Consider the following 23,501-nt stretch of genomic DNA (forward strand, 5'->3'; position numbering starts at 1 on the left):
GGAATTCTGTTTAGGAAGAGAAGAGTGAAGGAGAAAGGTGACACATACCGCCTCGTCAGGAGTTAGATGCATGGTTGAGCAGACAGCAGAGTAGAGGAAGCAGCTTGCTACCACCACAAGGTCTGGACTAAGCAGCCCATGGCTGTGTATCTGCTGCATTAATTCAAGTCTGTTTCCCTAGTTGTAGAGTATAAAAACAAAATGTTCTGTTGTCTCTTTTGTTCCAGAAGCATGGGGTGGAAAATTAACTGGTGAGAAGAAGGGTCTTGAATTTATTGCGAATATTTTCTCCAACAAAAGTAGACTCTTTTCATAGATGTTGAGGGTCTTGTTTCAAGTATGCCCCAGTGATGAAGGGGGTGAAAAAGCGAGTTTGTTATACAAACCCCCGTGGGAGTGGAGAATGGTCTTTCTTAGAGATCTCTCCAGATCTGAGGGACATTCTCTTATTGACTCCCACTTCCATCTTTTTATATCCCTTAAGGCCTCCTGCCCTTGCTATCTGTAGGGGCTAAAGAATATTGCACTTAGAACAGTCATTATAATGAGATCATGAGATGTTGACCAAGATCTTCTCACTTTTTGTCTGCTCTCCTGGGTCGGGGGTGGGGAGGTGGGGGCGGGGTACACAAACACCAGATACCAAACATTACAGGTTACAGGCGAGGTATTTAGAAGCTACACACCCATCTTTGTCACTTTGTCCACCATCATCCGTCTCAGACTAAAACATCTTAGTTTATATAGATATCACCCTCAGAGGCTGTGTCTCCTGGAGGATGCTTCAGATTCATAAATCTTTGTGGGAAATTCTGCAGGTCTATCTCATGCCCTCTGTGTTTTCTTGCGTGGTTTCCAGTTCCCTGAATCAATCCTAGTTAGCCTCTGCTGGGCAAGTTGCATGGCTATAGCCAAGCTGGATGTCAGTATCTTCAAAAACATCGCTCATTTCAGGGAATGTGAGGTTGGTAGCATTGAAATCTCATCTCTAGGCCACTTTAATCCCCTACCTGTCCCATTCAACCCTGTGTGAGTCTCAGCTGCCTCTTGTAAAATGAGGGATAATACTGATCCACAGACACTGAGAAAAGAGCAACTGAGCAATTTCAACCCAGAAAGGACACACAGCCATGTTTCCAATATCAAGAGTGTGTTATATCACTTTCAAGAACTAGTGAAATTACCCTGGATCCTTCCTTGCCTTCTTAGAAGTTCTGGGTTTGCTCCAGGCCTTTGGAATTATGGAGATCTAGCCCTGAAACACTAAGCTCCGGAAAGCAGACCAGTCCACATGGAAGATGTTCCTGGAAACCCTGGAGGGGCATGCTGCTTTCTGGTGCTCTGCAAAGCAGGCCATGGACTTAGGAAAAACTGACTTCAGTGAATCTAAGTGCACAGCATGCTTCGGCTTTAACCCAAACTGACCAATGCTTCCTTCTGGTATACATCATTCATTTCGTAGCAGTGGAGAACGACCCAATTGCAGACAGTTTGGGCAGAGGGAACACTACTCTCCAGTACTTATCTAAAGTCATTTGGAGCATAGGGGACAACTTTAGTGGAGTTGGGAGCTGCTTGCTTGAAAGCAAGGACAGAGTGAGGTTTAGTCCATGTCGGAGATGTTGGCTCTTCAGTTCAGGCAAGATGTGTAGAGTTCCAATAGAGCTTGGAAGTCAGGTAAAATCTCACAGTTGGGTGGGTGGTTGATGAATAGATAGACAGATGCACTGGGACTCCTGGGGGCACCTTGCTGATGCTGCTGACATCACTGAACTGGGAATATCCAGTCCCTCAGTGCTCAGATCACCTACCAACAACAGAAGAACTTACTGAGAAAGTCCAGCCCAGCCCTTCCCAAATACATTTGGACCAAAGAGGGAATGAGAGAATTATTATGCCTTTGTTATCACGAGCAAGGGGATTGGGTTGCACCACATTCAGGCCAAAGTCAATTCAGCTTCTGAAGGGTTTGACATAATGGAGGGCATTGTGACTTAAGTACCCAGAGGGTGGGACTGCTATGCAGAGTGGAAAAGACCAAATTGAATGTCACTTCAATTGTGGACATCAAACATTTGTATGGCATGCCATCCACACCCACCTTACCCTCCCCAAACCCTGTACATCACCTCAAGTCACACCACATTATTCCTCCACAGGGACCACCGAGTTCTCCTTGTTCTCTGAAGGGATAGCAAGGTAGTCAGACCTGCAAAGGTGTGGGCCGGGGAAAGAGGCAGTGCTTTAGTAAGTCACTGGTGAACGTGTAGGAAACAGGAAGGCATGTGACCCAGGGACAAGGCTGTGTACAGAATAGCTCTGTATTTCCTTATGGCTGGGCTTCCCAAGACAAATCTCCAGTTAGCCACTAAGCAGATATAGCAATAACCCCTCCCATATTTGCATATGAACACGTCTACCAGCAGTTTCTCGCCTGCTTGCCTGTCTCCAATAACCCAGCAGCTGCTTCCCAAATAATTGGCTTAATTTGTAGACAGAGATGTTTCTCTATCTCTGCAGGTCCTGCAGCTGTTTATAGTGTCTCATTCTTATCATCTTCAGGATATAGACTGATATTTTAACTAAACTGAATGGTTATGAATTTGTATTTCATAGTTGCTTTATACTGCTGTTTGCAAGCTGTCTTGTTTTCTACTTCTATAATCTCGTTTTTCTCCTGAAATATTTAATTATTTTTTGTTGTTTCATGTTTGGAAAATTTGTCCCAATCTGTTGTTAATAAGTTTTCCTATAACTTCTTATCATGAACAATCGATGTTTTACAGGTAATGTAGTGAAAATTACCTTTTTTCTCCATCTTTGATTTGCACTTTTGGTATTTATTGAAGAATTTTCTCTGCAAAACATGATGCTACAAATATAAATTCTTATTCAACTACAATAAAAGAGAATTTTCTCTGTTTACACATAATTTTTTTTCTACTCTGTTAGTGCAATTTTCAAGTTTTATGTTCCACTTTTAAAATTTACCCCCAATTTATTTTGGCTTGTGGAGAGATGGGTAATCTAACTTTAGTATTATAAATTTGTCTCTGCTAGTCTCACATGCAGCTTTAGTCAATAAGCAGAGAAGCAACTCTCTGATATCCTTATGAGCAATCTTTACAGCCCATAATACAAATCCTACCACCACCATCTTCCAGATGTGCTGTTTTCTTCTTTGAACTGACTCAGGTCAGTGGTGGGCAAACTTCTGACCCACAAGTATAGTTACCTGTGTAAAGCACTGTACACAGAAAAAGCCAGAGGGATACTCTAACAGAAGTCCCGTGTAGCTTTGCAAAACCTAAAATAATCAAGCTGTGCTTCAGATTAAAGTTTTGTTGGCTCTTTTCTCTTCTGTGTGATCTTTAAGATAAATTTATCAGATTCCCTGAGAAATCCAATAGAGGTTTTTTTTGGAATTTCATTGACTTTGAAGATTATTTCGGGCAAGAACTACATTGAAGAGTGAGATTTCATCCTCTATCCATTTGCTTTTTCTCATGTTTTTCAGCAAGGTTCTGTAATTTTCTCCTTAGAGGTCTTTCACATCTTTCGTTGTCTTTATTCCCAGGTACTGGTGAACATTTGTTATGTATTGCAATTAAAAATTTTTTAAAGATTTTTTTTTAAATGTGTAATGAATGTTTTGCCTGCATGTATGTATGTGTACCATGTTTGTTCTTGGTGCCGGTGGAGGTCAGAAGAGGGCGCTGAATCCCCTGCAACTGGGATGACAGCCAGTTGTGAGCCACTGTAGGTACCAGAAATGGAACCCAGGTCCTCTGCAAGAGCAGCAAGTGCTCTTAATTGCTGAGCCATCTTCTCAGCCCTTACTGCAGTTCATTATTTTTTTCTAACTTAAGGATTTAAAAGTGCTTCTACATTTGTTGCCGAGACATAGTCAATGTTTTGGAGATTCTTGCTTTGCTCTCCCTCAGAGACATCTTTTGAGAGCTGACTTATGAGATGATCTTGTCCTTGTGTGAACATCATAAAGTATAAGTGCACAAACAAAGCTGTCATTCAGTGATGTGATTTTATGAAGTCACTATGGTACATGTGGTCTGTGATTGAATGATACATGACTGAAGTTGGATTTGTATCAGCGACCTTATAGAATATACTTAACTAGGTTGCTTAAGGAAGTTTTATGTAGATAATGATTATTTTGGGTGTAAGTAATGATAATATACTTTCCTTCTTTGTAAATTCTATTCTGCTTTTCTTTATATTTGTGATGATTAGTATCAATTGTCAGGAGGCAAGTCTCTGGGCACATGTGAGAAATTGTGTAGATTCAGGTTAGCCTCTAAAAATGTGAAGGATTGTTTTGATTACATTGACCAATACAGGACGTCCCATCTTAATTGTGGGTGGTACCATCCCCTAGGCTGGGATCCTAGGCGGTATAAAAGGAATCAAGCTGGGCATTATCATGCATACATTCACTGCTGTCTGTCCTTGACTGTGGATGAAATGTGACCAGTCCTCTCAAGCTCCCATTACTGTGACTTGCCTGGGCTGTAACCTGAACTGTGAGCCAAATAAACCCCTGTACTCATAAGTTGCTTCTGTCAGAGTATTTTATCAAAGCAACAGGACAAAAAATGAAGTGCATTTCTTAGTATTTTACCCAAGGTTTAAAATATAGTAAGTATTAAATAGGAACAGGAAGAGATAGCATCCTTGTCATATTTATGATATTAGAAGTATTTCTTTCAAAGTTTCATCTCAAATGATGCTGATGTAGAATACCCAGGTAGCTGCCATTTATCTGTTTAAAGGAAATTTGTGTTTAGGTATAGCTTTATGTATTCACCCTACTCAGGACATAAGACACTCCTTAACTTAGAGGGTCATGTCCTGATAATACAATACATTTAACATACCAACCTTACCGACAATCACAGCTTACTTAGCAAACACGTGTGTGCCTCTTGCTGACTGGAGGCTGAGGTTCACAGTGACTGCTCGGTATCAGGAGCGAGCAAATGTATTGCTAGTCTGGGTAGATATCAGAATCCAACCCCTGAAGTAATATCTGCTGAACATATATTGCTTTCACATCATTATAATCTAAAATACTCTTAGAATGAGGCATCCTATATAGAGGACCATGACCATTAGCCTTCTGGTTAGGGAATGTGTTCCTTTCTGGCCTGTCTCTGAGCACGTGTAATTCTCCCACATTTGCTGTCTTCTATAATGTATCATCTCATTCCCCCTTCTTGTTTCTTTGTTATACTTCACCTTTTCTATATCTGCGCAATATTCTATGTAACTTTTTCAAATTTACCTTCTGGTCACCGGTACATAATCTTCTGTTGAACTAATTCACTGAGTAGTTTATTGTCTTTTTTTTTCCCCTCAGAAAAAATATTTTGTTTTGTTTTCTAATTAATTAACTCTGATTAATCTTTCTTAGCAAATTGTTTGCTCTTTGGCTTTGTGGGGTTTTTTCTAATTTTTTTTTTCTTCCTGTATTATATTTTGTTCATTTTTGTGTGGTGCTGGGAATTGAACTCAGGGCCTCTCACAGGCAAGGCATATGCTTTCCTCCTGAGCCTCACCCTGCTCTATTTTAAACAAGCTTATCTTCTATGCTTTACTTTCATAGAAGTATGTCTGAGTCTCTTGGGACTTAATCTTGCTGTCTGTAACATCTCTTGCTCAGCTCAATTTCTGTCTTCAGTGAGCTTTATTTTGGAATGAGATGATGGAGGAGATATAGCCTCAGTTGCCTGGGGCATCTTCTGAGGCCTTGGCTGAGAGTGGGCCCCTTTGCAATGTTTTTTTTTTTCCTCTTATTTCTATAGCTTTGAATCAAATTTCTCATATTAAGTTTCCTTGATCATGTGCATAGGATCTATTTAAATCCCAAATACTGTGACAGCAAGCTTGTCATTACTTACTTCCAAGAATCTTTTCTGGTTTTTCTTGGAGTCAGACCAGCATAAATAACCTTGGATTTTCTCAAAGCTGGCTGCCATCTGGTCTACCCTTTGTAACCCTCCTGGGATTCTGGCTGTACTAGAGAGTCTTAGTTCCTACTCTGTTTCTTGTGTGAGCCAAAGTTGGAGGTTCATCATCATGTCCAAGCCTCAGTGTCCTCTATTCAACCCTGAGTACTGTCTTTACACATAACTGGTTGTAATTTTTATTTCTCTGAGATCATGGGTATCACAAAATGAGTCAATTTAAATTTTATCAAAAGCGTCTAGGCAATAATGGCCTTGGCATTTAGCAGTGTCACCGGACGTCTGTGGACTTTTTTCATACATACACCTCCATTTTCTTTTCCCAAGCAACAGGCCAATAGGGTTTCTGAGCCCCTTTGTCTTTACCGACTCCAGCATTTCTCACAGGTGCTCACTCTTGTGTGACAGTCTTTGGAGAAAGTGAGGAAAGAAGAGGTGGGACACTAGGGGATTAGATCCCCTGCTTGAGGTATTCAACTGCTACCAAGTCTTAAAGGGAAGGGCATGCTTTGTGGCACTCCTTAGCTAAAGGCAGTGCCCAGGTGGGTTGACGTGCTCCAGAATGCAGAGAGAGAACAGCTAGATATGACAGAAAGAGCACAGATATTAAGGCTAGAAGGCCTGGGTTCAATTCTCCGCTTCCCCATTCTCCTCAGCAATGTGCTTGCCTTCTGTGAGGCAGCCTCAACTCAACATTTACGAACTGGTTATGATAATATATAACCTTATGAGGCAGCTGCATGTCTATTCCATAGTGGTTTAATATGCAGGCCAATAGACAGCTGGCCTGAATTCAAATCTTGATTTGTCTCTGTGATGGCTAATGTTTTGTCAACTCAACACAAGCTAGGAAAAGTAACCTCAATAGAAAAAAAAAAATGCCCCTGCCAAACTGGTTTGTGGACAAGCCTATGGGGCATTTTCTTGATTGATGATTGATGTTGGAAGAACCATCTCACTGTGGGTGGTCCCGAGTAAGCCATGAGAAGTGAAAATTTCCTCCACGGCCTCTGCTTTGGTTCTTGCTTTTAGGTTCCTGGCCTGACTTTCTCTAAGGATGGACAGTGATGTGGATGTATAAATGAAGTGAACCCTCCCTGCCCCCAGTTGCTTTTTGTTATTTTTTTTCCCCACAGCAATAATAACTAAGACAGTCTGTGACTTACAATGGCCTTAACAGAACCCCTTCTAGGCTTATTATTTTTATCTGTAGAATATATATAATAATGTATCCATTATAGATTTTTTAAGGGGAGCGTTGAGACAGGGTGTCTCTGTGTAACAGCCCTGGCTGTCCTGAAACTCTTTGTAGACCAGGCTGGCCTTGAACTCACAGAGATCTACCTGTCTTTGCCTCAGAGTGCTGGGATTGAAGGCATGCAGCACTGCTGCCCATTTCTGGGAGAGTTCTTATTAGATTGTTAAGAGGAATGTAGACAAGGTATATGAGATGCCTAATCCCTCACCACTGACAGCGCACATTCTGAATGTGTGAGCTGTTATTATTTATGCATCTTTGGACTTACGCATTTTCCTGGGCTGCCTCTTCAGCCTTGGAGACCTTTCTGTAGCAGTAGATCATCTCAATGAACAGCCACAAGGTGAGGAAGACCAGGAGGATGTACATCATGATTTCTGAGACCACAGAGGTGAAGTCTTCTCCCGCTACAAGGAGAATGAGGTTCAGAATACATGTGTCTCACAGACCCAGAGCTGTCACTGGACTCATAGATATGCGAAGCCTATTTTTAAATATAGCTCAAATAAACACCAAGTCTAAAGGAACTTATGAGGATATCAAAGGAATCCACATTGCCTGACTCCCTATCAGATTTCCCACTTGACCAGTCAGCTTTTCTGGACATAAGGATGGGGGGAATGATAGAGTCAGAATGTGTGTGCATTGCAGATACTGTGTGTTAGTACACACACACACACACACACACAAACAATCAGTTGCATCCAAGTTATATTATATAAATACTCATTTTTTTTTCTTTATTTTTTGAGGAGGGTTTCTCTGTGTAATAATCGTGGCTGGAACTCACTCTGTAGACTAGGCTGGCCTTGAACTCACAGAGATCCGCTTGCCTCTGCCGCCTGAGTGCTGGGTTTAAAGGCGTGCGCCACCACCGCCTGACTAAATATTCATTTTTTTTTTTTTTTTTTTTTTTTGGTTTTTCGAGACAGGGTTTCTCTGTGTAGCTTTGCACCTTTCCTGGAACTCAGTTGGTAGCCCAGGCTGACCTCGAACTCACAGAGATCCGCCTGCCTCTGCCTCCCGAGTGCTGGGATTAAAGGAGTGCGCCACCACCGCCCGGCTAATATTCATTTCTTTTGAGTCTCAGTTTCTTAATTTGTAAAATAAGGATAATAATTCACAGTAGTCTGGATTATTGTAAATGTTACATTACTCAGTATATTTGAGGGTCTCATATGATAGCTGTGATGAACTCAGGGAGTGCACAATTGCAAAACACTTAGCTCATACGCCCAGCACTACACAACAAATAAACACAACATCAAAATGGCCCAGCTATCTTGTCAGGTGTGAAACTCCACATGGATATAAGGAACATGGCTTGTTCTAGCCACATATGATCCCTGAGCCACAGGTAGTAGCAGACCCAGAGAGAAGGGTCATTTAGGGCTACCATAGTCAGCCCACCCAGTGGTAGAAGCATGTTCTCCATGGGTCTAGAAGGAGAAATGAGGGCCTTCCAGGTGGTGCTGGAAGGTTCAGTCCTGGAGGGTTCAGTAAACTTATGGGAACTCTTCCCAGTTCTGCTCCTGAAACAAATGCATTCTTCCATTTCTCTGTTTAAATCCTTCCACGTTCCCTCGCACTCCATGATAAAGCCTGTCTCTACTGACATGATGTGTATGGATGGCCCTTTGTAGTCCATCCTTTCTCACTTCCTTCCCATTTGCCTCGCCATAACCTCTCTTATGTACTGGTGTTCTCAACTATCTGGTTTTATCTCTTACCTCGTTCTACAATGTATGCCCCACCCTTGACCACCTCTGTCCTGGGACCCTGTCCTGCCTTTCAGCCTCCCGAGAATGACCCTAGATTCTGCCGAAAGCCCCTCCAGGGGTAACTTCTTTTAGGGTCTTGGGGAGGATTGTCACATCCATGTACAGTTTTCACCCAGCCAGTAAAATCACTCCCGGGAGGAACTGGGCTGTGTTTCTTTTCTACTGACTGTGGAATGTATTTCTGAAGTGCGAGCCTGCTTCTCAAATCTAGATACATAGACATTCAGCTTGCTTTCTCCTGCTGGAGCTGGGGCTCATGGGTGAAGCTGGGAGTGTGCGAATAGGAACGCATCCCTCACCTGTCTTCTGCTATGACCTGGTCCATGTGTGTGATAGGCATGCCTTAAAGTGTGGTATTTCCATTTTAGTGCAGTAGCCCTGGGGTAGTAACAGGAAGGTTCCCTTTGTATTTCTGTCACCTGTAGGAGAAGAGGCCACAGCTTCCGGTCTTAGAATGAGAATAGAGAGACTAAGCCTGGAAAAAGCCAACAAGGAGAACCAGGCAGATTCCCTGGGGCCCCAGGAGTGGGGCAAACAAACGTCCGTCACGTGTACCTGTGAGTGATATGAGGGTGGGGAGGGCTGCCAGGGGGGCTCCAAGGGAAAAACCAGAAACAGAGGGAAAGCATCTCGGGGAGGAGATGGCGATAGAAGAAAAGATGCAGTCGGGAGGGTTAACTTGGTACTGGAAAGAGGCGGACGTTAGTCCTGATGCTCATGCCACTTCGTGGTCCCAAGCAAGCCTGTCGCTCCCCAGAGCACTCTCACCCCACTTAGACCCTCCGTGAACCCAAGGGGAGCCACATGCACACATACTGGACCTTAAGCTACTGAAGTCATACCTGCCAGGGTGACGTGGAGGCACCCCAATTAAATACTATCCACACTCTTTCCCGGCCCTACCACTGCACAGCTCTGGCCTTCTAATGATGCATTTGTGTTTTTTTTTTTTTTTTTTCCCCTCTCTTCTTGCTGGAGGACTGCTCTGGTGACAAACAGGCAGGCTAGCACAGTGGTGCCACACTTGCCCACTGACTGTGTCCCCAGCATCTCTAGAGGGCAAAGCACCTGCCTGCGGGCGGGCGGGCGGGTGGGCGGGCACCAGCCAACAGTTCCTGGTGGTGAACACAAGATGGCACCAGGCTCCCTTCCCCCGGGGAGGAGAGTCTGCATAAACAAAGGCGGGTAATGGAACATTTGAACGGAGTTATACCTCAGAGAGCTTCCTGTTCAACCCCTCTGCTTCCTCTCCAGCGGACACAGCTGGGAGAGTAGAATCAACAAGTTTTCATTCAGGTGGCCTGAGCCTGCTGCGACACTTTCAGAGCCAGATCTACCCTCCACTCTAGTCAGTGTGTTTCAGTGTCATTCACTCGCAAGACCCCGAAGCTGTCACTCTCTAGATTTTATAACAATGACACTTTTTTGATTTTAAATCAGCCGGTGGCCCAGAGGCTGTGGCCACTCTACTCCCTTGCCTAGGGCAAGCCCTGTCTGTACTTGACTTTGATTTCATGGCCCGCACCACTGCCCGTTCACCAGCCTGTGTCTTAGGGCAGCAGTAAGAACGTGCGGGAAATGTAACTGTCTGAGAGGGTGTGAGAATGGCATGGTGGCTTAGCCCTGGTAAGGAAACACAAAGGGAGGTCCGGAGTTCACATTCGGACTTGGGAAGAAGCATTTGCCAGGGCCACGAACCGCAGTTCTTTGAGTCTCCTGTTGGTGCAGAAGCAGTTTGTGGGGTTCCCCCACAATTCTGGGCTCAGATCGCAAGGGACATATAACACAAGTTAGTTATTGACAGACCTTCCCACCTGCCACCAATGAACTCAATGACTGTCGACTTTAAAGACTGTTGACTTTAAAGAGCTATCAACTTGTTTCCACTCCTGGCTGAGGATAGATGCATGTAGAGCTACTACAGAGGGAGAAGAGCCAGCAAGATGCATCATCAGGTAAAAGTGCCTGCTACCAAGCCTGATGAACTGAGTTCAGTCCTGTTACCACATAGTAGGAGGACAGGACCAGCTCCCATGAGTTGTCCTCTGAACTCCACACATATACCATGGCACATGTGTGTGAATGCAAAGAGACTTGCATGCAGAGATGTGTGTGTGTGTGTGTGTGTGTGCATGCACACACACAGAGAGACAGGGAGACAGGGGAGAGAGAGAGAGAGAGAGAGAGAGAGAGAGAGAGAGAGAGAGAGAGAGAGAGAGAGAGAGAAGAAATGTAAACTTAAAAATTTAAAACTGAGGAGACTAAATTTTGAAAGCAACTTGTTTGGAGATACATATGATGCAAAACAGGAGAAGAGATGATGTTTACCTATAAATTAGAGACTCAACACTAGCCAGAGAAAAGGGCCTGGATTGTTAGCTGTAGACCTGTGGGGGCTGTCCTTTTTCTCTAGGGGACCAGGGAAGGTATCCTAACATCTTGTTTTAGCCTGTCTGCTTTGAAGGAAGAGACTCTGATGAGGCAGGCTGTAGGAAGGGGGCCATGCAGGGAAGGCAGGTCTGCATGCATCAGCTTATGTGCTCTCTAAGGATCACGTGTGGAGAAAGCCACTGTCCTCCACCCCCAACCCCACTTGAAGAGACTCCAGGCCTCGGTCTTACCCTCTTCAGTGACTCTCAAGGGTATTAGTCTCGTGGTCTTCACAAAGGGCCTGTGTGCCTCAAATTCGAACTCCCTGGACACATTGCACGTGTAGAGGCCAGAGTCGTTCAGAGTGACATTGAGCACGGTGATGGACACATCCTGGAGGTCTTTGCTCCCATTCCACTGCAGACGACCTTGGAAGGGGCTCTCCACCTCCTGGTGGCCATTTCGATACTCATATATCTGCAGAGAGAGGAGCAGAAGCAGATGGTGGCAAGAGAGCCTGGTAGGGACAGGGTGGAAGGAGGAACAGGAGTTTCCATGGGCAGGAAAGCTAAGGGATGATGCTCCCAGAAGACCCAGAGCATGGTGGGGGGTGGGCGGTAAAGAGGCACAGAGGAAGCCATGGGAGAAAGTGGAGACAGCAAAGCGGGCAGAGGCAAACAGATGTCTGGACATGTGGACATGGTGATGGGAGAGGCAACATGGAGGAGTCAGAAAGAATCCTGGGAGGAAAAAAAAAAGAATGGGGTGGAGAAGAAAGGAGGGTGGTTGATACACAAAGGAGACTAGGAACAAGAAAAGGAAAGGTTGGGGACAGAAAGAGGGTAAGGAAGGACAGTGAGATATGTGATGAGGAGGCCAGCAAGGGAGCAGGATATAGAGACCAACAAGACAGCTGTGTTAGCAGGGAAGATACCTGACAGCCTTGAGCTTAACACCTGACTCTCTGAGCCGGCATCCATCATGGTGGTTGTGGCCAGGCCACAGGTGGGAATCTATAATGTGGAAGGATGGTCAGTGAGCAGAGAACTCACAATTGAGGGACACGCAGAGCTTTTGCTTTGGGCTGAATTAGAACCAGAGTCAGCTCTTTCCAACTTCTTTCTCACACACCTCCACTCTCTGACACAACACCTTCTCCATCTAACCACTAACCATGGGTGTTGACTAAAATTCAAGCTCATATTCCTAGACATTAACTGCAGTTTAGTTCCTCAGTTGCACCCTGTAGTTTGGGACAGGCATGTGAGCAGTGAATGCAGCTAGCATGTGACCAGGTCTGAAGCCCATGGGCCCTTCACATCTGGCCAAGACCTCTGGCTTCCTAGCAATGGGCACTTGTACCTTCCCTGGTGTGTGACTCGGGCTTAAGTAAGACTCTAAGAAGTCGCTGCTGGTCCTTGCCTTGGCACCAGGTTGGAGCCAAACTAGATTCCAATACCACGCAGTACCTAGAATCAGGAATGAATAGACCTTGGGGGAAGAAAGAATGAACAAGTGAAAGTCGATTTCACTGTGTTGTTTTCTCCAGTAGGTCTTGTGGAAGAGACCCAGGAGAGCAAGGTAGAGCTCTATTTAGAAAGAGCCTTGGATCTGCTGACAGACCACCATGTACAAATCTAAACGGTGTGTGTGTATGTGTGTGTATGTATGTATGCGTGTGTGCACGTGCGTGTGTGTGTGTGTGTGTGTGTGTGTGTGTGTGTGTGTGTGTGTGTGTGTATGTTCAAATGTAGACTCTCCTCTGAGCTTCAGTTTCCCTAACAAACACATTGTATTTCAAGGGTTATTTAAAATGAATTAAAAATCAGAGCTCATGAGTCCTGCTACCAATCCCCTAATGAAGCTTTTGTTTTCATTCTCACTTCAAAGGAAAAAAAAAAAACTGGAAGCATAAAGAGGTGGAATATGTCTAAGGGCATGGAGCTAAACAGTGTGAAGAACAGAATGCAACCCAGGCAGCCTGGCTCCAGAATCAATGAAAGGATTGGCAGTGATTTAAATGAATCACAACCTCATGAGCACTGTCCCAAACCAACCGGAACTGACATTGACCCTGATCCTGGCACAGAATTTTGAGGGCTTCTTGCCCTGACAGGGGTGAATCTGTGGTGTCTAGATCATTGGGAGGTTTAGGGTTCCTCCTTGGGAGAATGACAACATGACCACCTGGGATACAGAGCATGGCAAGAACTAATTAAACAGTTTACCCACAGAGGTGGCTGTCTGGGGCATATCAGTTGATATAAGCTCTGGTCATCCCAGTTGTTTCTACTCCACTGGGACTGTGAAGAGTTGAAAGAGCTCACCTACGCTACTTTACATAAAGCTGCCTTGCGTTCTTTCTTTCAAGTCCATTAAATCCATTTCATAGGACGGTGTAGAAGATGAACACACCTATAAGAGGTCTACCAGGGTGCCTAGCTAACACAGGCTCTCTCAACACATTTACCTCCTTGTACCCCTTCTTCTGCTTGTAACCAGGGCTGCTCACAGCTGACCAAGTGGCCTGTCTTGCAAAGACCCTGGGTTCCTATAAGGCTGTCAGTTATCTGCCAAGGTGACGTTAGTGCTCAGGAGAGGAGTGAATGTCATATCAGGGCATCATCTCCCAGACTGTTGGGGACCAGGCATACAACAGCATAGACCAGCAAAAGAAAGGCCAGAGGCAGCATCTGACATACAAGGAAATCTTTACCGCCCTCAGGCCTGTAGAACCATTCCACCACAGTGGTGGCCTCCACCTCCTCCCTCTTCATACAGGAGATGCAGCGCAGCTTCATGGGATTGCCCTGCACGGCTTCCGTCTCCGAGGGTACTTCCACACACACAGGGAAGCAGACTCTGACTGGAGAGAGGATGGGTGACCGGAAGGGGACAGCCAGAGTGGGCATTGGGGAATGAGGGGAGAGGGAGGAGAGACAGAGAAAAAAGAATCATGAGACACTTGAAAAATAACGAGACCCATGTGTGCACCTGTTGCTGGGGCTCCTTGAGTGCGTATGATCAGAACGGGTCTAGAGTAAGACGGTGTGGAGGTGGATCCTCCAACACTGACTGGGAGGTTTTGGAAGCCATGAAGATGCAGCATAGGATGGACTTAGAGTCTAGTGGGAGACAGACCATGCTCCCATCTGTCAACTGTCCATCCACTTGATCACTCATCCAGCAGTCTTGAGAATCCATTCTTTGCCAGGTCTGATGCTAGAGACCCAAGAATGAACAAAACACTAGCCATGCTCTCCATGCATCTATAACCTAACAGAGGATACATTTCTCGTGCTGATTCAACCAGAACACACAAGAGTTCATGTTAGTAATGTGCCCAGTTCCCATAGAGGGGCAAGTAGTTACTTGTGCTTTGGCTGGGGAGAAGAAAGGGCTGCTGGGATCTGAGATAGAAAGGCAAATAAGACCCATGCTGGAAAGACCTGCATGTGCTTTGTGGTATAATAAATCCAGGGCTCTATAGCCAAGGGGAGAGAGAATTAGACCTGTGTTTGGGGACCCATGGAGGATGGTGCAGCATCAGTGTGAAATGGTGAATAGACCATTTCATCTGGAGCAAGCTCTGGGCAGATAGAGAGACAAAATTCAAATGCTGGAGGGGTCAGATGACCAGACACCTTGTATGGCACATGGAGGTTTAGGCTTTTGGTGCCTGCCCTCTAGAAACTCCCAAGTCCAAAGAGAAAAGGTGACTATGTCAGATTGCAAATTTAGAGTGAATCAAAAGCAGGACACAGAAGCCAAGAAAGCAAGAACAAATGTGGGATGCATTAACAGATGTACAGTGTGCAGAGGGAAGTAGGGTAATTCTGCAATGTTCAGAACAAATCCGGATGGTATGTTCAGCTCAACATGTCACATTTAACAAAAGGAGGCCATTCAGTGAGTGCTGACCCAAAGGTGAGCAGGAAGGCCCATCAACAAGACCTGCCAAGGAACAAATGTGGGAACGCGGGGTGCTCAACTTGGACACAGAATATGCTTGTCTTCAAACATTTCAGGCCGACAAATGGAAAAGAAATTCAATTATACTCAACTTTAAAAGTTACAAAAAAATCAATTTAGTGCAGCTAATTTGTTTTTCTTTTGGTGTTTTGAGACAGGGTCTTACTGTGTTGCCCAGGCTAACCTTGAACTCACAGCCCTCCCGCTTCAGTCTCCGAGTTGAGATTACAGGCATGTGTCATCACATCTAACTTTAGAAAAATCTCTCTTAGCCCAGATTGCTGCCAGTGTGAGGACAGTGTGGGCTACTGAGAACAACCCTGTATCCAATAAACAATAACAAATGTTGGTTTGGGGATGTAGTTCAGTTGGTAGAGTGCTTGTCTAATGTGCACGAGGTTCCAACCCTGAGTAAGTCAGGTGTGGTGGTACATGCCTGCAGTCCCAGCCCTCAGGATGTTAAGGCGGGAGGATCAGAAATTCAGGGTCTTCCTCGCTACTTACTGCATTTGAGGCCAGCCTAAGTTACATAAGACTCTGTCTCAAAATAAATAAAACTTAAAAAAAATAAAATATATTTTCAGATACTGCAGCTGTTCATAAATACAAAAAAAAAAGCTGTTAGGTAAGAGATTTTATACCTAATTATTTGGAAGATTCAAAAGTATAACAACCACCAACAGTCCTTGTATCGGGACTTTGAAGGATCCTCTGATCCCCCTCCATGAATTAATGATAAACACAGACTCTCCAAGATGAAACAATACACACTGATATTTTAAAACTAGCTCAATGTCAGCATATTTAATTTTAAACTTGGAATTTAGAGCCTGTTGGCACTATAATTAAAGTTTTAAAATGTTCTAAATGAAAAAAAATTAATTGGCTTTTAAACCCTCAATGGAAGTGGGCTAGCCTTATCCAGCAGTCTGCAGAAGATGGGTTTCATTCTTTTAATGAAGAAGGGTCCACATCTTGGGGGAAACGATTAGAAACATTTTGGGTATGGGGTAAACTTATAGTCTTCATTACAGACTCACTTTCAAGGCAACTAAAAAGCATCGTTGTGTAAACGTATATGCAGCAAGAACTCCATGTAACATAGATCCTCATATCTAATCAGAGGTAACAAAGATAAACCAGATCAATATGGATGGCCTCAGAGGCATGAAAGGAAACGTCCCAAGGAACGCTCAACTACAGCTATAGAAGCAATGTGTATTTAACTAACTACCTAACTTCTCTGAGACTCAGTTTATTCAATAATTTTTTTGTTTGTTTTTGTTTTTCAAGACAGGGTTTCTCTGTGTAGCTTTGGAGCCTGTCCTGGAACTCACTCTGTAGCCCAGGCTGGCCTCGAACTCACAGAGATCCGTCTGCCTCTGCCTCTTGAGTGCTGGGATTAAAGGCATGCATGTGCCACTACCGCCCAGCTCAATATATATATATATATATTAATAAAACGCCCAGTGGATAGGTCATGAAAATCCTATGGATTAATTCACATGAATGTGCTTTGAATAAATATCATTAATACTGGTTTTTATCTTCCATTTATTTGGTGAATGTATTGAGTACCCACTGTTCAGCCAATACTGTTCTAGGCACCCAGAACCAAACAAAACCATCCCAGTTCTCTTGGAGCCTGAATTCCAATGTGGATGGTACAAGCAGGTTACAGAACAACATAAAACAGTAGAGAAGGGAGAGAAGGAATAGGGAGAGGGGAGAGAGGGAGGAGAGATGGGGAGGGGAGACAAGGCAAGGAGAGGAGAAGATCATATTATCAGGGTCAGCCTCACTAAGAATGGAACACTGGCATTGGGAAGTCATTGAAGGAAAAAGAAGAAACCACAGGGATGTGTGTGTGTGTGTGTGTGTGTGTGTGTGTGTGTAAGGTCATGACTACCAAGAGAAAACAGCCACTCCAGGGTTCAAATGAGTGTGCCTGCCATATTTGAGGAACAGCAAAGCCCAGTGTGGAAAACCAGCCAACAGAGCTGAGAGATGGGACAGGTGAGGGAGGGAAAGGTCCCATCTCGCTGGTCTTATAGGCCACAGTTCCAGCTTTGACTTTCGCACAGCAAGAACTAGGGAATCCTTAGTGCATGAGCTGGCTGTTTGGAACCTGGGGCCTATGCAGGGACACTTTGCTCAGCCTGGGAGGAGGGGACTGGACCTGCCTTGGACTGAATCTACCAGGCTGAGCTGAATCCCCAGGGGAGTCCTGCCCTGGAGGAGATGGGAATGGGGGATGGGCTGAGGGGAGACGAGGGGGGGGGGAAGGGGTGAGGACAGGGGAATCCATGGCTGATATGTAAAATTAAATTAAAAATTAAAAAAGAAAAAAAGAACTAGGGAACCTTGAAGGTTCTGAGTTGAAAAATTCTTGCGACTACGTAGCATGGTCAGTATGCCAAGGGGAGAATAAATTGGCAGGTGAAAAGCATTCAAAGGTAAAAGCAGAAAAAGTGATTAAGAGGTTGGTACAGGGGCTGGCAAGATGGCGCAGACAATAAAGCCACTTGCAGCCAAGCTGAACAAATCTGAGTTTGTTTAGCCCCACATGATAGAAGGAAAGAACCGACTCACCTAAGTTCTCTTCTGACCTCTATACGTGCTCAGTGGCATGTACTCTCCCCACACAAGAAATATCACAGAGATCCATCTGCCTCTGCCTCCCGAGTGCTGGGATTAAAGGCGTGCGCCACCACCGCCTGGCTTAACATTTTTTTTTAAGAAATAAATTCAATAAAAACTTTTTAGGCAGCCAAAGAGATGGCTCAATGGCTAAGGGTACTTGCTGTTCTTGTAGAGGACTTGAATTTGGTTCCCAGCACCCATCTGTAACTTCAGCTCTAGGGGATCTAACACCCACTTCTGGCTTCTAGGGCATCCATACACATGTAGACATACCTCCACACCAACACACACACACACACACACACACACACACACACACACACACACACACTTTTTTTAAATTTAAACAAGTTTTACAGTGGTGAGATTGGATTTCTTTGGTCTAGGAGATAGCAGAGCTGGCTTAACAATGTTGGGTAGACTGGGGGCTGTGTTCTCGCGATCACATAGACTGGACTGCAGAAGAGGAGCACAGTCACTCACTGTAGTGAAGACAGGAAACACACTGCACAGTCTGGGTGGTCGGTGGCAGTGTATGCAGTGTAACTGCCCTCTTTAGCATGTCCTGGGAGAGCATACCCACTGTGAACCTTCTCCTGGCCAAAGCCCAGTTTTCAGGCAAGAGAACTCTGCTCCTGCAGTCCTGGACAGTACATTGTCAAATGGCCGCAAAATTCTCTCACCTCATTTGCTTGCACCCTGCAATAGGACCTCCTGCTCCCTCCATCAACAGTGAAGTCAGTTTCTCCACCAGGCCACTGCCTTTTTTTTTTTTTTTTCTGTGACATTATCTAGGTACCCTCAAAAGATGGAACACATGGAAGAAGCTATAGACTATAATCTCTTGGAACAATGTGGGCTGCATCACTCACCTTGGAATGCACCTTCATTTCTAAAGTAATAATGAAGACAATCATGAGAAAAAATTGTGTTGAATTAAGGATGATAGACTAAAACAAAACAAAACAAAACAAAACAAAAACCCTCCTCTGCTTCTTCCAGATCTTTCTCTTTTTTACCCTTCCTGGGCTTTCTCTAGAATGCTTCCTCTACAGTAAGATAATGAAGGCTTTAATTATAATGTAAATAATGTGCATGAATAAAGTTATTTTTAGACATTAACATCCTGAAACAATTTGGTCTATCAGATTAGCAGAGTCTTGAAGGAATGAGATCCAGTAAGGACTGTCAGAGGAAGAATAATACTCCCCCAGTACAAGGGACCCTTGGGAGAGCAAAAGCAGAGAAGGCACTGGGGGTAAAGGATGGATGAAGCCCTAGGAAAGGTGGTGGTGTCGGGGGATGAGAGCGAGGCTCAAAGGAGAACTTCCAGGACTAATGTCCAGCTGACAATTTCACACAACATCACGTGTCTACAGGGGGTGCTGGAAGATGGAGATCCGGTGACAGCAGCACTCTAGCAAGCCCTCTGTCCTTTATGAACTCACATTCTCCTACCTAAAGTGGAAATAACTCTCATGTCGTTCCCTCATAATGTGCCCACCAAAAGACCTAATGGATATAAGAATTATATGCAAATAAAGTAAAATTGCACTCATGAGTGAGGCTCTTTCCCCTACACAAACAACCAGGCATTCTGAAACCCTTTCAGTGAACCCATGTTTGGATTACAAAATTGTGAAATGAGCGAGGATAGATGTGCCCTGTATCATTAGCTGTCCCAAAGATTTTTGAGGGTGTAGGGAGAACGGGCCTTTGTACATTCTAGTAATATTCGGTAAATATTCCCTTCTGATTGAGTTTGTGTGCTGAAAGGGTGTTCTATGTGATCTGTAACAACTTCCAAACTTCACATTCATCAGACATCCTGAGGTTTTTCCCTAATAAAAAACCAAGTCGTAGAACTGATAGAGCCGAGATGCAAACCAGAGTTTTGTGGATCCTCATCAAAAACTGATGAGGCTGCATGCAGAATCCTCCCAGCCCCCCAACCCCCCCACTTCCTTCCCCTTCCCACTGGAATTCAGGAAGGAACCTTAGGACTTTAGAGTTTGGAAAAGATTCTCTACAGACCTCTTTCAACCCTTCTCTACAGCTTGAGCCTCACCCACACCTTCTCTGATCCTGCCAGACTCACCTCTTCTAAGCCTCCCTGCCCCTAGCATTTCCCTGGAGCAAACAGCAGCCTTGATCTTCCGGACAGGTGAGCTCACCGGCGGCGGTGTGCACATTATGTCAGCTCCCTCTCCAAGCGTGCTGGAGTCTCCAGGGAATGGGTTGTGGTGAGTCTGCCCTTGGGGTTGGCGTGATTTTCTTCCTTTTCCTTCCTATTCTTGTTTCATTGGGCATTTTGTTCAACAGGAAACTGGGCTCTTCCCCTGGTCACATGCAAAATCCAAACAATACATGCAGCTACAGTTCGTATCCAAGGCTTGACAAAGTGACGCTAAGGCAAAGAGGGCATGCCTGCCACTGCCCAGGAAGAATGGGAGCCAAGGCCAGCACAGGAACATAATTCCCCAAGCCTACTTTCTGTAAGGGAGGTGGGCATAATCCATTATGGCTTTTGTTGTTGTTGTACTTTTGAGTTTGGAGGAAGGTAAACAAATGAATGTAAACTGATTTATGAACTGAAGAGCACCTATACTTGATCTGAGGGCCGGGTCAGAGACATGAAAGCAAAGATGTCAGAAGAACACACACACACACACACACACACACACACACACACACACACACACACTGCTGGGTCTCACTAGTTCATTTAATTACTCATAATAATAGGCTCAGATACATGCTAGTGCACACACTTATAAACAGAGACATACAGTAAAATGTATCACAGTATTTCATTAACACCTAGATGCCCATTCCCTTAGCACTCATTCAGGTCCCCTGTTGTAAGCTGTGCCGGAAGCTGCTTAGCCCAGCATTATTGCCACAAATCCCTTATCTGGAGGGGCAATGTCGTCTCAGTTTCTCACAGCTGACAACCAAGAGGAAAAACAACAATAACAAAAACTCCAGCAAAAACAAACAAACAAATAAAACAATCCAGCTCACCAAATACCAAAGCACCTCAGCTCCAAAGGTTCCTGCAAACTAAATGCACTTCCCATTTATTAATACACACCAGCAAATGGCTGGAGCTACTATCTCACCGATTCCTTGTTAAAAATCTAACAGATGGATGAACTACAGTGTTTTCTCCCTCAAAAAAGCATGCATCCAGTTTTTGGGCTTTTATTTTTTTTTAAAGTAGAGAGAAATGAGCCCCCAAACCCACTGAGATGTTCAAAACTGACTCTTCACTGAATAATGCAATGTTAACGCAAGCAAGAATTTTAAAATAATAAGCATGATACATTCCTTTTCCGCAAAGGGAAAGGCTAGGGGAGAAAACAGGAATAATTAAGAAGGGAGGGAGGCTGGGAGAAGCACCAAAGAAGGTTAGGGGGGAAAAAATCAAGCCACAGGGCAGTGGGGGAGGTGCCTTTGCAATCTCCAAAGACAGCTCTCTGGGAGCACATGTGGACACCCATGTCTGGCAGACATGCACAGAAGGAAGCCAAGCGAGCTTCTTTTTGTCACCAGCGACATCAATCAAGTATTATTATTGTTACCATGATGCCTGTTGTCTGCATATTACAGGGCAGGGTGCTGTACTTACCCCAGTAGATGAGCAAGAGAGAAGCTAGGGGAAGCAATCTGTTGAAGGCAGGCATCTTTTTTCGTGAGTGGTTTCTGGAGCTAAACAGAAAGAATCTCTATCAAGGACTGCGCCCTCTGATTCTTTCGAGGAAACCCTTAGAGATCAACTGCCCCTAAAGGAGCGACCTTCGCGTGGGAGGAGGAAGAAAAGGTCATGCGCCCTGCCTGGGGGGTCTGCGGGATCCGGAGCCCAGTGTGGGTGTCAGCTCAGGCCACCTCGTGCTCTCTTGCCAGAGCGAGTCCCCGGGCTTGGCTCAGCACCACGGACAGTAGCCTCCCCGCCCACCCCGATCTTGGAATTCCAATCTCTCCCCAGCTTCTAGCTTTTGCAACCAGAGCAAAGTGGGCTGGGAAGGGAAGCGCGCAACCGGCGCGGGGATGTTGGGCTGTCGAAGGAGTCATGTTGATTCACCTCTCGCCTCCCCTAGGGACAGCTACACTCCGACTTAGATCCACCGAGACTCAGGAGCTCCAGCAGGCTTCTCGGGCTGGGCGTGTCCCCACTCCAGCCGTCGTCTGGGCTACAGAATTTGTTCCACCTCAGACTTGTACACCGGGGCCCGGGCTCCCGGGAGGTCCTCCGGGGGCTGGAAAAGAGGCGGGAGCTCCCGTAGGGTTGGTGATCTCAGAGGTGGAGGGTGGTAGAGGGAAGGAAACCCTTCCGTGTAGCGCGCCCCTGGATCCTGTGGAGCCCCGACGCGGGGATGATTGGGTGATCAAGCCGCCCCTCTCCAGGGCCGCCCCCTTGCCCAGTGTGTTGCTAGCCTTGACATGCGCAAGCGGCTCTCCACTGCCACGGTCGCTACGGACCCTCCCCCTTAGACACACATTTCCCTCCCCTAAACCTGCGTGCCCCTCCCAGGGCTGGCACGCTGAGAAGAGGGGCGGAGTCGGGCGCAGCGCAAACACATCTAGCGGAGGTGGCTTCTTGTCTGGCTAGCTGGCTGTCACCCGGGTCTCCTACTGTCTGGACGTCCCTCCGGGTTACAGACACTCACCAATTCACCCACTCCAGTCAACCCTACTCCTGCTGCCTCTCAAATATGCTTGCCCATAGCTCTGGGAAAGGGAGAAACACATCTCTTTGAAGCAATGATGTCATCTATAATGTTCACAGTGCTAGGCTGGCTCCTGGCTGGCTTCTTTTCGCCCTCCACCTCATCTCCTCCGGTCCTGTCTGCCTAGCCTTTGTCTTAGCTTGATTAATTGGTTCCCAACACAAGGGGCACAGCACGACGGTTTCTGCTGATGGCAAATGGGGTGAGGTGTGGCACACCTGTTCCCACCTCATCGCTCAGCCTGGATCCAAATGACGGCTTGAGAGAAGCTTTGGGGTGGGGATAAAGAAGGACGATTTTCCGCTTCCTAAGTTCTTTGCGGTCCCCCTCGTAACCATTTGTAAAAGGCAGATAGATGGTGTTTGAGGCGTTTTCCAACTCTTAGCCACTCCCTAGTCCTAGCAGCTGCTGAGTGTCCCCGCCCTATTTCTGGAAGGGAAACCTGAACCTTCACACTCAGTTATAAACTCGAGTTGATTTAACGGATTAGGCATGCCTGGAATCGAAGAGAAAGCCGGGCCCCAGCCCCGGCCCTCTTCTCTTCTCCTCTCTCGCTGAAAGGGGCAACTTAACGCTGATATTTGGAAAGGGAATGCAGAGTGACAGCTGACTGTAAATGAACAGGACACAGGAAATGCTCCATACTAAGATGTCACACTCGGAGTCACAGAAGATTCCCAGTCAGGTTTCTTCCTGGGCAGAGAGCCATAGGGTCATAAACGCCATCTTGTGTTGAGTATCAGACCTTGAGGTTCTCAGAATG

The 23,501-nt window shown here is 45.5% G+C and overlaps 1 protein-coding gene and 1 long non-coding RNA gene across 3 annotated transcripts; one reads left to right on the forward strand and one right to left on the reverse strand.

Moving 5' to 3' along the window:
- Positions 1–249: 249 nt before the first annotated feature.
- On the reverse strand, positions 250–22,489 carry Scn3b (sodium voltage-gated channel beta subunit 3). Of its 2 annotated transcripts, XM_028866276.1 has the most exons (7): positions 22,093–22,489; positions 21,640–21,719; positions 14,096–14,259; positions 11,645–11,870; positions 7,511–7,649; positions 2,130–2,209; positions 250–1,807 (listed from the first exon to the last, which is right to left on the reverse strand). In XM_028866276.1, exons 2-6 carry the CDS (start codon positions 21,692–21,694, stop codon positions 2,146–2,148), a joined length of 648 nt encoding a protein of 215 aa, XP_028722109.1. In that variant the 5' UTR covers positions 21,695–21,719; positions 22,093–22,489; the 3' UTR covers positions 250–1,807; positions 2,130–2,145. The 2 variants fall into 2 exon arrangements, with proteins under 2 accessions (XP_028722109.1, XP_037063493.1); XM_037207598.1 differs by lacking the exons at positions 21,640–21,719; positions 22,093–22,489 and adding an exon at positions 20,107–21,558.
- On the forward strand, positions 8,301–14,338 carry LOC119088333. The gene is made up of 2 exons (XR_005091978.1): positions 8,301–9,580; positions 13,284–14,338. It is a non-coding gene; the product is annotated as an uncharacterized LOC119088333 (long non-coding RNA).
- Positions 22,490–23,501: the final 1,012 nt, after the last annotated feature.

The sequence above is a fragment of the Peromyscus leucopus genome, chromosome 7, assembly GCF_004664715.2.
Source record: "Peromyscus leucopus breed LL Stock chromosome 7, UCI_PerLeu_2.1, whole genome shotgun sequence".
NCBI lineage: Eukaryota > Metazoa > Chordata > Mammalia > Rodentia > Cricetidae > Peromyscus > Peromyscus leucopus.

Excerpts from the sequence above, each read along its gene's own strand:
- Scn3b (XM_037207598.1), bottom strand. The coding sequence starts at position 20,200 with ATGTGCACACCGCCGCCGGTGAGCTCACCTGTCCGGAAGATCAAGGCT. Across the intron at positions 11,871-14,095 it reads AGGGCGGTAAAGATTTCCTT|ATATATGAGTATCGAAATGG; the intron begins GTATGTCAGATG and ends CTCTCTCTGCAG. Across the intron at positions 7,650-11,644 it reads CTTGAGAGTCACTGAAGAGG|CGGGAGAAGACTTCACCTCT; the intron begins GTAAGACCGAGG and ends TTCTCCTTGTAG.